This window comes from Lonchura striata, chromosome 28 (genome assembly GCF_050655825.1).
Source record: "Lonchura striata isolate lonStrDom1 chromosome 28, ASM5065582v1, whole genome shotgun sequence".
Taxonomy (NCBI): domain Eukaryota; kingdom Metazoa; phylum Chordata; class Aves; order Passeriformes; family Estrildidae; genus Lonchura; species Lonchura striata.
In genome coordinates, this window is record NC_140730.1 from 1,316,826 (window position 1) to 1,333,309 (window position 16,484).

General features: G+C 60.3%; 1 protein-coding gene across 2 annotated transcripts; it reads left to right on the forward strand.

Annotated features, from left to right (window-relative positions):
* Positions 1-760: 760 nt before the first annotated feature.
* On the forward strand, positions 761-15,398 carry CERS1 (ceramide synthase 1). 2 transcript variants are annotated; one of them, XM_077788868.2, is made up of 7 exons: positions 761-982; positions 8,245-8,404; positions 9,861-10,041; positions 11,227-11,388; positions 13,327-13,474; positions 14,234-14,370; positions 14,788-15,398. In XM_077788868.2, the coding sequence occupies exons 1-7, from the start codon at positions 761-763 to the stop codon at positions 14,828-14,830; spliced, it is 1,053 nt and encodes a 350-aa protein (XP_077644994.1). In that variant the 3' UTR covers positions 14,831-15,398. The 2 variants fall into 2 exon arrangements, with proteins under 2 accessions (XP_077644994.1, XP_085418459.1); XM_085562333.1 differs by having other exon boundaries at positions 762-982; positions 9,783-10,041.
* The last annotated feature ends 1,086 nt before the right edge of the window (positions 15,399-16,484 follow it).

Genomic DNA, 16,484 nt, shown 5'->3' on the forward strand with positions numbered 1-16,484 from the left:
CTCCCTTCTCTCCCTTTCCCCGCTCTCTCCCTTTCCTCTCCATCCTCCCTTTCCTCCCTCTCTCCCTTTCCTCCCTCTCTCCCTTTCCCCCTTCTCTCCCTTTCCTCTCCCTCTCTCCCTTTCCTCCCTCTCTCCCGTTCCCCCCTCTCTCCCTTTCCCCGCTCTCTCCCGTTCCCCGCTCTCTCCCTTTCCCCGCTCTCTCCCTTTCCTCCCTCTCTCCCTTTCCTCCCTCTCTCCCTTTCCTCCTTCTCTCCCTTTCCTCCCTCTCTCCCTTTCCCCGCTCTCTCCCGTTCCCCACTCTCTCCCTTTCCTCCCTCTCTCCCTTTCCCCGCTCTCTCCCGTTCCCCGCTCTCTCCCTTTCCTCCTTCTCTCCCTTTCCTCCCTTCTCTCCCTTTCCCCGCTCTCTCCCTTTCCTCTCCATCCTCCCTTTCCTCCCTCTCTCCCTTTCCTCCCTCTCTCCCTTTCCCCCTTCTCTCCCTTTCCTCTCCCTCTCTCCCTTTCCTCCCTCTCTCCCGTTCCCCCCTCTCTCCCTTTCCCCGCTCTCTCCCGTTCCCCGCTCTCTCCCTTTCCCCGCTCTCTCCCTTTCCTCCCTCTCTCCCGTTCCCCGCTCTCTCCCGTTCCCCGCTCTCTCCCGTTCCCCGCTCTCCGCCGCGGGGGCCGGGCCGTGCCAGGGGGCGGCTCCCGCCGGTACCGGCGCGGGGGGAGCGCGGCGCCCGCCCCGCCGGAGCCTGCGCGGGGCCGCGGCCGCGGCAGCTCCGCGATGCCGCCTCCGGAGCCCATGCCCGGCTACGGGGAGCTGCTCCGCCGGGGCTACGGCAGCCTGGCCGCGGCGGCGCGGAGCTGCGGGGACTGCGGCTGGCGGCTGGCGCTGCGCACCTGGGCCGAGAACGCGCACCTGGGCTGGGCGGAGGTGCTGCTCTGCGGGCTCTGCGCGCTGGGCTGGACCGCGCTGCGCCGCGCCTGCTCCCGCCGCCTCTTTCGGGTCAGTGCCGGGCTCCGGGCCGCGGGGGAACCGGGCTGGGGGCGCGGGGGGCGCGGGGGGCAGCGCCCGGCCCCGCCGCGGGGCTGCGGATGGCGGGGGGACGCGTCTGTGCGGGGAGGGATGCGCCCCGCTCGTGCTCCCCGAGATCCAGCCCGCAGCGCGGAGCATCCCGAGGGACCGGGAGAGCCCCGCCGCCTTCCGCCGCCTTCCGCCGCCTTCCGCCGCCTCCCGCCGCCTCCCCGGCGCTGCAGCCCCGCGGGGCTGAGCGGATTTTCTTCCAGGTTATTCCCAGGTTGTTCCGCGCCCTCCTCCGGCGCTGCATCCCCGAGGATGGAGCATCCCGGCGCACCGGGAGAGCCCCCCACCACCGCTCCGTTCCGCCCGGCCCATCCCCCCGGATCCATCCCCGCATCCCCTCCAGGCTGGGGTTATTTCTTCCCGGTTCTTCCCCGGTTATTCCCGTGCTGTTCCGTGCCTTTTACCGGGAGCTGCATCCTGTAGGATCTGAGCATCCCGGAGCACCGGGAGAGCCGCCCCTGCTCCATGTCGCCCTCCACGTTTCCATCCCTGCCCCCACAAGGCTGAGGCGTTTTTCTTCCCGGTTATTCCCGGGTTTTTCCTCCCGGTTATTCCCGGATTTTTCCTCCCGGTTACTCCCTGTTTTTTTCCGTGCTGCCATGCCTTTTCCAGGGGGCTGCATCCTGCGGGATTGAGCATCCCCGAGCTCCGGCAGAGCTCCCCTTGCTCCTTTTCCCCCTTGCTCCCCTCCATGTTTCCATCCCCGCATCCCCACCAGCCTGAAGGTGATTTCTTCCCGGTTATTCCCAGATTTTTTTGGTGCCTTTCAGGGGCTGCATCCCGAAGGATTTGAGCATCCCAGAGCCCCCCCCCAGCCCGCTCCTCCCCCGCTCCCGTTCCCATCCCCGCATCCCCGGAAGGTCACGGATTTTTCCTCCGCGCTCCTTCCCACCTCGTCCCTTGCCCGAGGGGACACGGCGGGGACACGGAGGGACACGGCGGGGACACGGAGGGGACACGGAGGGGACACAATCCTGCGGTTTTTGGAGCAATCTCCGTCCCCGGCTCGGTGCTGCAGCGCGGGGATGCGGCGCTGCCGCCGCCCGGCCCCGCAGCCCCGGAGCGCTCCCGGTGCCGCCGCTGTCCCCGCCGGTCCCCGCCGGTCCCCGCCGTGTCCCGGGGCAGGAGGAGGCTCCCGGTGGCCGTGCGGCGGTGGCCGGCCCCTCCCGGTGCCGCCGCTCCGGTTCCTCCGGAGGCGCCGCCGCCGCCGGCCCGGCCTCTCCGCCTGGCTCCGGGGCAGAACCTTCGGCAGTCTGGAGCATTTTGGGCTCGGGGACAGCTTTTTGTCACCTCCCCGTGCCCGCAGGCCTGGAGGATGCCGGCCCGGGCCTCGCTCAGCTCCTGGCTGAGCTGGATGCTCAGGGAGCCGCTGCAGGGTGTCCCTAAAATGTCCCTGAAATCTCCCTAAAATGTCCCCAAAGTGTCCCTGGAGTGTCCCTAAAATGTCCCCAAAGTGTCCCTAAAATGTCCCTGAAGAGGCTCTCAGGGGGTCCCGACCTCGTGCGAGGTCCAGCCTGAGCCCTCCAGGGCTGAAAATGAGAAATCTGCAGGAATTTGTGCCAGGCTGGATTTCCCCCCATTCCCCCATTCCCTGTCTGTCCATGGTGCGTGGAAGGGGCTGAAAATGGGGAATTTGCCCCTGGCAGGTCCTGGCAGGTCCTGGCAGGTCCTGGTAGCCCCTGGCAGGTCCTGGCAGTTCCTGGTGGCCCCTGGCAGGTCCTGGCAGCTCCTGGCAGGTCCTGGTAGCCCCTGGCAGCCCCTGGCAGGTCCTGGCAGGTCCTGGCAGCCCCTGGCAGGTCCTGGCAGGTCCAGGCAGGTCCTGGCAGTTCCTGGTGGCCCCTGGCAGGTCCTGGCAGGTCCTGGCAGGTCCTGGCAGCCCCTGGCAGGTCCTGGCAGGTCCTGGTGGCCCCTGGCAGGTCCTGGCAGCTCCTGGCGGCCCCTGGCAGGTCCTGGCAGGTCCTGGCAGCCCCTGGCAGGTCCAGGCAGGTCCTGGCAGTTCCTGGTGGCCCCTGGCAGGTCCTGGCAGCCCCGAGGCGCCGTTCCCGGGGGAAATGGGTCACTGCTGTAACTGCAGACGGGCCAGGGGGGCTGATGAGACGCTGAGCAGGGCTCGGGTGGCATCGGCTTTCCCCGGCAGCGGGCAGGGACAGCTCCGTCCTCCAGAGCCGCGTTGGGAAAATCGGGAAAATTCCCGGCTGGAATTGCGGTGCGGGAGGAGGGGAGCTGGGGATTTTCTGTGAGAGTTGGGTCTCACCAGGATGGGTCGAGGGGAGAGAAAAGAATTGTTGGAGCCCAGAGCTTCTCCCTGCTCAGGAACCCGAATCCTGACCTCGACTCGAACCCAAACTGAAATCCCAATCCCAATCCTGAACCTAAACCTCAAAGGATTCCCGGGATCCCCACAGGATTCCCAGGATCCCCACAGAATTCCCGAGCTCCTCACAGGATTCCCAATCTCCTGACAGAATTCCCAATCTCCTGACAGAATTCCCAATCTCCCCACAGAATTCCCAGTCTCCCCACAGAATTCCCAATCTCCCCACAGAATTCCCAGTGTTCCTGACAGAATTCCCAATCTCCTCACAGAATTCCCAGTCTCCCCACAGAATTCCCAATCTCCCCACACAATTCCCAGTCTCCCCACAGGATCCCAGTGCTCCCCACAGAATCCCCAGTCTCCTGACAGAATTCCCAGTCTCCCCACAGAATTCCCAATCTCCCCACACAATTCCCAGTCTCCCCACACAATTCCCAGTCTCCTGACCGAATTCCCAGTCTCCCCACACAATTCCCAGTCTCCTGACCGAATTCCCAGCTCTCCCCTCCCCATCCCGCCCTGCCGGGGCCGCTGCCGGGATTTCCCCGCCCGGGCCGGGTCTGGCTCCGTTTTCCCTGCGCGGGGCTGGGGCGTGCGGAGCCGAGGCCGCAGCAAAGGCGCTTTATCCGCCCCGCCGCCCCGGGCAGGCGGCAGCGAGCGGAGCAAGGAATTCCTGCTCCATCTTTTGCTGGGAAAATCGCTTTTTTTTTCCCCCCCCCCGCTGGTGGAGCTGGGAAACGCCGTGCGCAGCTTGGCATGGTGCGGGGAAACTGAGGCACGGAGCTGGCTGGCTGCCGGCCTCGCAGCTCTGGGAATTTTTTTCCCGTTTTTTCCTTTTTGAGGCTGCCAGGGCAGCGTTGGGGGGGGATCCTGGGTGGGGGAGTTGCTCCACGTGGGGCGGAATTCCCAAAAAATCTGCAGTGCCCGGGGCGGGTCGGGGGGCTCAGGGGACACAGGGGGGAACAGGGGGGCACAGGGGGGAACAGGGTGGGCACAGGGGGGAACAGGGGGGAACAGGGGGGAACAGGGTGGGCACAGGGGGACACAGGGTGGTCTCAGGGGGGCACAGGGTGGGCACAGGGTGGATACAGGGGGCACAGGGGGGCACAGGGGGACACAGGGGGGAACAGGGTGGGCACAGGGGGGAACAGGGTGGGCACAGGGGGACACAGGGTGGTCTCAGGGGGGCACAGGGTGGGCACAGGGTGGATACAGGGGGCACAGGGGGGCACAGGGGGACACAGGGGGGAACAGGGTGGTCTCAGGGGGGCACAGGGGGGAACAGGGGGGAACAGGGGGGCACAGGGTGGGCACAGGGGGGCACAGGGGAGCACAGGGGACACAGGGTGGGCACAGGGGGGCACAGGGGGGAACAGGGTGGGCACAGGGGGGAACAGGGTGGGCACAGGGGGGCACAGGGGGGAACAGGGTGGGCACAGGGGGGCACAGGGGGGAACAGGGTGGGCACAGGGTGGTCTCAGGGGGGCACAGGGTGGGCACAGGGGGACACAGGGGGACACAGGGGGGAACAGGGTGGGCACAGGGGGGCACAGGGGCACCCCCAGCCCTGGGACGGGCTGGCAGCCTCCGAACTGTCCTGGCCCGTCCCTCCCGCTGGCACTGCCAGGGCCCGGGGATGCTCCGTGCCAGCCGCTCCTTTGTGTCCCCCGGGAACGTTCTGTGCCCGCAGCCGGGGCTGGCACCGGCCCCGGCCCCGCCGGGCTCCTTCCAGCAACCGAGCATCGCTGCGCCGTGCCCGTGGCAACGGCGGCGGGCGGCGGCAGGACAGCCCCGGTCCCCCGTGTGCCCCGTGTGCCCCGTGCTCCGTGTCCCTGTGTCCCCCGTGTGCCCCGTGTCCCCCGTGTCCCTGTGTCCCCCGTGTCCCTGTGTCCCCCGTGTGCCCCGTGTGCCCCCCGTGTGCCACATGTACCCGTGTGCCCCGTGTGCCCCGTGCCCCGTGTCCCCCGTGTGCCCCGTGCCCCGTGTCCCTGTGTCCCCCGTGTCCCCCGTGTCCCCCGTGTTCCCCGTGTCCCTGTGTCCCCCGTGTGCCCCGTGTGCCCCGTGCCCCGTGTCCCTGTGTCCCCCGTGTCCCCCGTGTTCCCCGTGTCCCTGTGTCCCCCGTGTGCCCCGTGTGCCCCGTGCCCCGTGTCCCCCTTGTGCCCCGTGTCCCCCCGTGCACCCCGTGTGCCCCGTGTCCCCCATGTGCCCCGTGACCCCACAGACCCCACAGACCCCACAGACCCCTGTGGGGCCTTGCACCCAAACCCTGTGGGGTGAGCGGGGATCTGAGTCTGAGCTCAGATCCCAAATCCACCCTGGGATAGGAGATCCCTGCCCCACAGACCCCACGGACCCCACGGACCCCACGGACCCCACGGACCCCACAGACCCCACAGACCCCACGGACCCCACAGACCCCACAGACCCCAGAGACCCCACGGACCCCACGGACCCCACAGACCCCACAGACCCCACGGACCCCACAGACCCCAGAGACCCCAGAGACCCCACGGACCCCACGGACCCCACAGACCCCACAGACCCCAGAGACCCCACAGAACCCACGGACCCCACAGACCCCACAGACCCCACAGACCCCAGAGACCCCACAGACCCCACGGACCCCACGGACCCCACAGACCCCACAGACCCCACAGACCCCCCAGACCCCACAGACCCCACAGACCCCACAGACCCCACAGACCCCACAGATCCCTGTGGTCCCTCCCACCCCAACCCCTGTGGGGTGAGCGGGGACCTGAGGATCCCAAATCCCCGTGCCCGTGTCCCTGCCATGTGGAGCTGATCTTTCTGTGCACTCTTTGCTCCCCTCCCTGCCCGCTCCCATTTTTCCCCTGGAAAAGGCCTCGGCAGCAGCTCCGTGCCCGGAACCCCGGAGCTTTTGGGATCGGAGCCCCTGGAAAAGGGGCCAAGGCCTGGGGACAGCTGGGGCCTTAATTTAGGAGCAGAAATGCTGAGCCGGGCAGGTCCAGTTACTCTGCGGGAGTTTTGTTTTCAGCCTGGCTCCTCCGGAGCTCCCGGGGCGGGATTTGGGAATTCTCGGCGCTCTGGATCCCCCAAACCCCCCCCGTGCCCCCCCGGCCTGGGCTGTGTCCAGGGGCTCCGGAGGGACCCTGGAGCTGGCACTGCCCTGATGGGAGCTGGGTCCGTTTATTCCCAAAAACCCGGGGTTGTGCCGTGCTGGGTCCATTTATTCCCAAAAATCCGGGGTTGTGCCATGCTGGATCAGTTTATTCCCAAAAACCCGGGGTTGTGCCGTGCTGGGTCCATTTATTCCCAAAAATCCGGGGTTGTGCCATGCTGGATCAGTTTATTCCCAAAAACCCGGGGTTGTGCCATGCTGGGTCCATTTAATCCCAAAAATCCGGGGTTGTGCCATGCTGGGTCTGTTTATTCCCAAAAACCTGAGGCTGTGCCGTGCTGGATCACTGGATGGATGGATGGAGGGATGGATCCATGGATGGACACAAGGATGGATGGATGACAGAGGGATCCATGGATGGATGATGGAAGGATGGATGGATGGATGAAGGATGGATCCATGGATGGATGAAGGATGGATCCATGGATGGATGGATGAAGGATGGATCCATGATGGATGGATCCATGGATGGATGGATGATGGATCCATGGATGGATGGATGATGGATCCATGGATGGATGGATGGACGCATGGATGGATGGATGATGGATCCATGGATGGATGAAGGATGGATCCATGGATGGATGGATGATGGATCCATGGATGGATGAAGGATGGATCCATGGATGGATGAAGGATGGATCCATGGATGGATGGATGATGGATCCATGGATGGATGACAGATGGATCCATGGATGGATGGATGGATCCATGGATGGATGGATGATGGATCCATGAATGGATGAAGGATGGATCCATGATGGATGGATCCATGGATGGATGGATGATGGATGGATGATGGATGGATGGATCCATGGATGGATGAAGGATGGATCCATGGATGGATGACAGATGGATCCATGGATGGATGGATGGATCCATGGATGGATGAAGGATGGATCCATGATGGATGGATCCATGGATGGATGGATGATGGATGGATGATGGATGGATGGATCCATGGATGGATGGATGGATCCATGGATGGATGGATGATGGATCCATGGATGGATGAAGGATGGATCCATGGATGGATGAAGGATGGATCCATGATGGATGGATCCATGGATGGATGGATGATGGATGGATGATGGATGGATGGATCCATGGATGGATGGATGGATCCATGGATGGATGATGGATCCATGGATGGATGGATGGATCCATGGATGGATGATGGATCCATGGATGGATGATGGATCCATGGATGGATGGATGATGGATCCATGGATGGATGGATGATGGATCCATGGATGGATGACAGATGGATCCATGGATGGATGGATGGATCCATGGATGGATGGATGATGGATCCATGAATGGATGAAGGATGGATCCATGATGGATGGATCCATGGATGGATGGATGATGGATCCATGGATGATGGATGGATGATGGATGGATGGATCCATGGATGATGGATGGATGATGGATGGATGATGGATCCATGGATGGATGGATGATGGATCCATGAATGGATGAAGGATGGATCCATGATGGATGGATCCATGGATGGATGGATGATGGATGGATGATGGATGGATGGATCCATGGATGGATGGATGGATCCATGGATGGATGGATGGATCCATGGATGGATGGAGGATGGATCCATGGATGGATGAAGGACGGATCCATGACGGATGGACCCATGGATCCCCGGGCTCGCTCCTCCCCCGGCTGAGGAGTTCCCCGTCCCCGCAGCCCTTCGGGGAGTGGTGCCAGCTGCAGCCCAGGGACGCTGCCAAGATGCCCGAGAGCGCCTGGAAGCTGCTCTTCTACTCCGTGTCCTGGTCCTACGGCGCCTACCTGCTCTTCTGCACCGACTACGCCTTCTTCCACGACCCGCCGTCCGCCTTCCGCGGTGAGGAACCCCGAAATTCCCCTTTGGTGCCCAGAATTCCCCTTTGGTGCCCAAAATTCCCCTTTGGTGCCCAAAATTCCCCTGTTGTGCCCCAAAATTCCCCTTTGGTGCCCAAAATTCCCCTGTTGTGCCCCAAAATTCCCCTTTGGTGCCCAAAATTCCCGTTTTGTGCCCAGAATTCCCCTTCTGTGCCCAAAATTCCCCTGTTGTGCCCCAAAATTCCCCTTTTGTGCCCAAAATTCCCCTTTGGTGCCCAAAATTCCCCTGTTGTGCCCAAAATTCCTGTTTTATGCCCAAAATTCTCATTTTCTGCTGCCCCAGACGCCCCGCAGGACGGGCACGGGGTCCGGGTGTTCCTTCCTCTCGGGCACCACCAGAGGGGCTGAGCAGGAAAAGCATAATAATAAATAATATAATATAATATAATATCGTATCATATCATATCATATCATATCATATCATATCATATCATATCATATCATATCATATCATATCATATCATATATCATATCATATCATATCATATCATATCAATCATATCATATCATAATCATATAATACAATATAATACAATATAATACAATGTAATACAATGTAATGTAATGTAATGTAATACAATACAATACGATACAATACAATACGATACGATATAATACGATACAATATAATATGATATGATATAATATGATATGATATGATATGATATAATATAATATAATATAATATAATATAATATAATATAATATAATATAATATAATATAATATAATATAATACAATATAATATTATAATATAATATAATATAATATAATATAATATAATATAATATAATATAATACAATATAATACAACACAATACAATACAATACAATATAATACAACACAATACAATACAATACAATATAATATAATATAATATAATATAATATAATATAATATAATATAATATAATATAATATAATATAATATAATATAATATAATATAATATAATATAATATAATATAATATAATATAATATAATACAACACAACACAATACAATACAATGCAATATAATATAATACAACACAATACAATACAATACAATATAATATAATATAATATAATACAACACAACACAATACAATACAATACAATACAATACAATACAATACAATACAATACAATATAATACAACACAACACAATACAATACAATACAATACAATACAATATAATACAATGCAATACAATACAATACAATACAATACAATACAATATAATATAATACAACACAACACAACACAACACAACACAACACAACACAACTCAACACAACACAATTCAATACAAACACTAATAAAACAAGACCACTCCAGTAACAACCCAGCTAACCGCAGCACAGCCACCGAGAGCAGCGGGCCGGGCCCGCGGCACTGGAGGCAACGTCCCTTTCCCGTCTGGGCTGTGCCCGGCAGGCTGGCAGCGGGGCATGGCGGTGCCCGCCGACATCGCGCTGGCCTACCTGCTGCAGGGCAGCTTCTACGGGCACGCGCTCTACGCCACCGCCTACATGGACACCTGGCGCAAGGACTCGCTGGTCATGCTGCTGCACCACGTCGTGGCGCTCACCCTCATCGCCGCCTCCTACGCCTTCAGGTGCCCGAGCCGCGGGGGTCTGCGGGAGGAGCCGGGGATCTGCGGGAGGACCCGGGAATCCTGTGGGATCCGTGGGGAATCCTGTGGGGATCACCCAGGAATCTGCGGGAGGAGCCGGGGATCTGCGGGAGGACCCGGGAATCCTGTGGGGATCACCCAGGAATCTGCGGGAGGACCCGGGGATCTGCGGGAGGACCTGGGAATCCTGTGGGATCCGTGGGGAATCCTGCGGGGATGACCCAGGAATCCTGTGGGGATCACCCAGGAATCTGCGGGAGCACCCGGGAATCCTGCGGGATCCGTGGGGAATCCTGTGGGGATGCCCAGGAATCCTGTGGGGATCACCCAGGAATCTGCGGGAGGACCCGGGGATCTGCGGGAGGACCTGGGAATCCTGTGGGATCCATGGGGATCCTGCGGGGATGACCCGGGAATCCTGCGGGAGGACCCGGGAATCCTGCGGGATCCGTGGGGAATCCTGCGGGGATGACCCGGGAATCCTGCGGGGATCCCTGGGAATCCTGCTGGATTCCATGGGGATCCTGTGGAGATCCCTGGGAATCCTGCGGGATTCCATGGGGATCCTGTGGAGATCCCTGGGGATCCTGCGGGATTCCATGGGGATCCTGCAGGGATCCTGTGCGAATCCTGCGGAATCATGTGGGGATCCTGTGGGAATCCTGCAGGAATTCCGCGGGATCCTGTGAGAATCCTGTGGGGATCCTGCGGGAATCTTGCGGGGATCCTGTGGGAATCCTGCGGGGATCCTGTGGGAATCCCATGGGAATTCTGTGGAATCCCCCGGGAATCCCCTGGGAATCCCCCGGGAATCTGGAGCGGGCTGTGGGGTCGGGATGGGGCTGGGAATGCCAGTCCCGGGGCCGGCATCGGCCTCCTCCCGCTCTGCTCCCTGCTTTTCCCTGCTTTTCCCTGCTTTTCCCTGCTTTTCCCTGCTTTTCCCTGCTTTTCCCTGCTTTTCCCCCTTTCCCCCCATTTTCTCCTGCTTTCCCCCTTTTTTCCCTGCTTTCCCCTTTTGTTCCCTGTTTTCCCCCCATTTCCCTGTTTTTCCCCATTTCCCCATGGTTTCCTCCATTCCCTGTGGTGTGTCCCCATTTTCCCCGTGGTTTTTCCCCATTCCCGTGTTTTTTCCCATTTTTTCCCCCATTTTCTCCCATTTCCCCCCAGGTACCACAACGTGGGCATCCTGGTGCTGTTCCTGCACGACGTCAATGACGTGCAGCTGGAGTTCACCAAGCTCAACGTCTACTTCAAGCACCGCGCCGGCGTCTACCACCGGCTCAACGACGTCGTCTCCAACATCGGCTGCCTGGCCTTCAGCGTCAGCTGGTGGGTCTGGGTCCCTGATCCCAAATCTGACATTCCCTGGTGGGTCGGGGTCCCTGATCCCAAACCCGACCTTCCCTGGTGGGTTGGGGTCCCTGATCCCAAACCCGACCTTCCCTGGTGTCCCCTGATCCCAAATCCAACCTTCCCTGGTGGGTCTGGGTCCCTGATCCCAAATCCAACCTTCCCTGGTGGGTCGGGGTCCCTGATCCCAAATCTGACCTTCCCTGGTGGGTCGGGGTCCCTGATCCCAAACCCGACCTTCCCTGGTGGGTTGGGGTCCCTGATCCCAAACCCGACCTTCCCTGGTGTCCCCTGATCCCAAATCCAACCTTCCCTGGTGGGTCTGGGTCCCTGATCCCAAATCCAACCTTCCCTGGTGGGTCGGGGTCCCTGATCCCAAACCCGACCTTCCCTGGTGGGTCGGGGTCCCTGATCCCAAATCTGACCCTCCCTGGTGTCCCCTGATCCCAAATCTGACCTTCCCTGGTGGGTCTGAGTCCCTGATCCCAAACCCGACCTTCCCTGGTGTCCCCTGATCCCAAATCCAACCCTCCCTGGTGGGTCGGGGTCCCTGATCCCAATCCTGACCCTCCCTGGTGGGTCTGGGTCCCTGATCCCAAATCTGACCTTCCCTGGTGTCCCCTGATCCCAAACCCGACCTTCCCTGGTGGGTCTGGGTCCCTGATCCCAAATCTGACCCCTGGTGTCCCCTGATCCCAAATCTGACCTTCCCTGGTGGGTCGGGGTCCCTGATCCCAAATCCGACCTTCCCTGGTGGGTCTGGGTCCCTGATCCCAAATCTGACTTTCCCTGGTGTCCCCTGATCCCAAATCTGACCTTCCCTGGTGGGTCTGGGTCCCTGATCCCAAATCTGACCCCTGGTGTCCCCTGATCCCAATCCTGACCCTCCCTGGTGGGTCGGGGTCCCTGATCCCAATCCTGACCCTCCCTGGTGGGTCGGGGTCCCTGATCCCAATCCTGACCCTCCCTGGTGGGTCTGGGTCCCCATCCCAGTCCCAACCTTCTTCCCCTCTGGATCTGTGTCCCGCTCCCACTCCTGATCCCACTCCTGACCCTCCCTGGAGGATTTGTGTCCCGGATCACAATCCCCTCTCTCCTCCTGGTTTTTGGGGGATTTTTGGCTCCCCACGGAGCCGGAATCCCTCTGTAGTGCCCGGTGAGAGTGGCTGCGAAATTCCTGCTGGGACCAATGAGAAATTCCTGCTGGGACCAATGAGAAATTCCTGCTGGGACAAAGGAGAAATTCCTGCTGGGACAAACCAGCCTGGGCAGGGCAGGGGGAGGGGGAGGAGGAGGAGGAGGAGGAGGAGGAGGAGGAGGAGGAGGAGGAGGCCCCGCCCCAGATTCCAGCTGCTCCTGGGGCCTGGAGGAGGAAAACATGGATGGATGGATGGAGGGATGGATCCATGGATGGACACAGGGATGGATCTATGGATGATGGACAGATGGATCCACAGATGGATCCATGCATGGATGGATGGATCCATGGATGAATGGATGGATCCATGGATGGATGGATCCATGGATGAATGGATGGATCCATGGATGGATGGATGGATCCATGGATGGATGGATCCATGGATGGATGGATCCATGGATGGATGGATCCATGGATGGATGGATCCATGGATGGATGGATGGATCCATGGATGGATGGATCCATGGATGGATGGATCCATGGATGGATGGATCTATGGATGGATGGATCCATGGATGGATGGATGGATCCATGGATGGATGGATGGATGGATCCATGGATGGATGGATCCATGGATGGATGGATCCATGGATGGATGGATCCATGGATGGATGGATGGATCCATGGATGGATGGATGGATCCATGGATGGATGGATGGGCTGTGCCGGCTCTGTCCCTGCCGGGCCACGCTGACCCCGTGCTGTCCCCATCCTCGCAGGTTCTGGTTCCGTCTCTACTGGTTCCCCCTCAAGGTGCTCTACGCCACCTGCCACTCCAGCCTCCAGGCCGTCCCCAACATCCCCTTCTACTTCTTCTTCAACGCCCTGCTGCTCGTGCTCACGCTGATGAACATCTACTGGTTCCTGGTGGGTGTCCCGGCCTCGCAGCGAGCTGCCCGCCCGGCTGGGACAGCGGGGACACGGCCCCTCCTGGGCCAGCCCTGTCCTGCTGCTGCTGGGATCGCGGGGACCCGGGAGGTTTTGGGGGATCCGGAGGGGTCCCTTGGGAATTCGGAGTGTCTGACAGCCCGGGATCCACCGCGGGGGTGAAAACAGGGCTGGGATTGCAGAGAGGTGGGAACGTCCTGGGAATGCTCCTGCGTCCCAGGATGGGGATTGGAGAGAGGTGAACGTCCTGGGAATGTTCCTGTGTCCCAGGATGGGGATTGGAGAGAGGTGGGAACATCCCGGGAATGCTCCTGCATCCCGGGATGGGGATTGGAGAGAGGTGGGAACGTCCTGGGAATGCTCCTGCATCCCGGGATGGGGATTCCAGGGAGGTGTGAACGTCCTGGGAATGTTCCTGTGTCCCAGGATGGGGATTCCAGGGAGGTGTGAACGTCCCAGGAATGCTCCTGCATCCCAGGATGGGGATTCCAGGGAGGTGTGAACGTCCCGGGAATGTTCTGCCCCGGGCTGTGGGCGCGGGGCAGAGCAGGGCAGGGAGCTGCTGACTCCATCATCCCCGGGATGAACCCTGCCAGGAATTCTGCTCCGAGTCACGGACCCAATCCCGGGGCTGTGGCCATCCCGGGGGGAGCTGCCCTGCCCAAAAGGGGCTGGGGCAGCAGGGGAAGCCCCCCGGGCTCGGGCCGTGCCTGAGGGTCTCTGTGCCCTGTCCCCCAGTACATCGTGCTGTTCGTGGCCAAGGTGCTGCTGGGGCAGATGCAGGAGGTGAACGACGTCCGCGAGTACGACGTGGAGGAGAGCAGGAAATCCGGGAAGGAGGCCGGGATCCCACTGCCCCAGGCTCTGAAGGAAGGGTACGGGCGATTCCAGACTGCCTTGGGTGGCAAAACCCTAAAGCACATCCAGTTCCACCCCTGGGACACTTCCCACCATCCCAAGGTCTGGCCGGGGACACTTCCAGGGATGCAGGGGCAGCTCTGGGAATTCCATCCCATTCCCTCCCAGCCAGGCATCCCTTCCCAGTATCCCACCCAAATCTCCTTTTTTCCAGTTTAAATCCATTCCCTGGGTCCTGTCCCTCCCTGCCTTGTCCCCAGTCCCTCCCCAGCTCTCCTGGAGCCCCTTCAGGCTCTGGAAGCTCCGAGCTCTCCCTGGGCTTTTCCCCGTGGGAGCGCCTGGTGCTGGCCCCATCAGACTGCCCAAATCTGGGGGTGCAGGGGAATTGGGGGGGGGGATCTGCCGTGCTGACCACGGGCTCTGCTCCTCCCCAGGCTGCACCTCAGGAACGGCCTCGTCAAGGACAAGAGGTTGTGAGGGCGGCGTGGCCACGGCTGCCAGGACCTGGCCCTGCCAGGACCCTGCCCTGGGACCCTGCCAAGGACAGGCCCGAGGAGAACCTCCCCGCTGAGCCCCTGCTGCCCAGTGCCAGGACGGGGCCCCTCGGGGCTGGGCCGTGCCCTGGCACCGTCCCCTGGGGCTGGGGGCTCCCCGGGGCCCAGTTTGGCTGTGCCAGCCCAGGGAGGGGCTGGGGCTGGCTCTGTGTCCCCGGTGTTGCTCCACGTTCTCAGCCCCCTGGACCCCCGTCCAAGCCTCCCCCAGCTGCTCCTGCAGGCTCCAGCTCCAAACTGGGCAGGGGGAGCTCCAGCTGTGCTCCAGCTGCCACCCGGGGCACCAGAGGTGACCTTGGAGGAGTCACTGTCACCTGCCTGGAAATCCACCTCAGGAGCTCCAGCCCAGCCCTTGGAGGAGGCCCAGGAGGTTGGAAAAGCTTGGAAAGCCCCGTGTAGGTCTTGGAGTGGCTTCAGAAGGGTCCTGCAGGTCCCTGCTGGGGGATTCCCCCCAGGACTGTCCCCTTGCCGAAGGAAGAACTGAGAATTCCTGCTCCCAGGGCTGGGTTTTTGGGAAGAACAGAGAATTCCTGCTCCCAGGGCTGGGTTTTTAGGAACAACTGAGAATTCCTGCTCCCAGGGCTGGGTTTTTGGGGAGAACAGAGAATTCCTGCTCCCAGGGCTGGGTTTTTGGGGAGAACAGAGAATTCCTGCTCCCAGGGCTGGGTTTCTAGGAAGAACAGAGAATTCCTGCTCCCAGGGCTGGGTTTTTGGGGAGAACAGAGAATTCCTGCTCCCAGGGCTGGGTTTCCAGGCAGCTCCAGCCCTGCAGGTTCCAGGTCCTGTCCTGGGCAGCTCTGTGGGGTTGGGTCCCTCGCTGTCCCCTCGCTGTCCCCCCAGGCCAGGACCCACAGCTCCCTCCCGAGCAGCTGCAGGGAGATCCAGGGTGTCAATTCCAGGTGTGGGAATTTGCGGGATTTATTCCATGTTTGGTCTGGAGGTGATTTCCCTCCAGACTTGTTGTGTCTGAGCCAGGGACAGACCCTGAGTGGGGCTGCTGGGAGTGTCCCCAAGCTGTGGCAGGACCTTGTCCCTCCCCGGTGACTTCCAGGGTGTCAGAGGAGCATCCCAGGGCTGGAATCCCTCGGTTTTCAGCGGGGTCTGATCCCCCAGGATGGGCCGGAGCAGAGCTGGGCTGACCTTGGGGGATAAAACTGAATTTTCCAGCGCTGGCATTGCGCTGGGTGGCTCTGGCTGTTTTTGGGGGCTGTGACACCAAGCTGGTGGTGGCAGCTCTGCTGTGATGGCCAGGAAGGGACTGGGGCACCTGGGGGTGCCTGGCTGGGGCAGGACCCGGTGCTGGGTGGGGACTGGTGGTTTTGGGGGTCAGTGGTTTTTTGGGGCCGATGGTTTTTGGGGCCGTGTGAAGCAGGACTTTGATGGTTTGATGCGCTGGAGGTTGACGGCTTTAAGAGAGAAGGGCTGGACGCCGTGATTGAGTTAAAAAAGGGAATTTTTTTGGGAGGAAGAGCCGGCTGCGGGTGTGCCCCCGGCTCCGGGCAGGGCTTTGGGCAGCAGCGCTGGATTTCCACCCCCACCCCTGACCCACGGAGCGTGCTGGAGCCCGAGCGGGCGCTCCG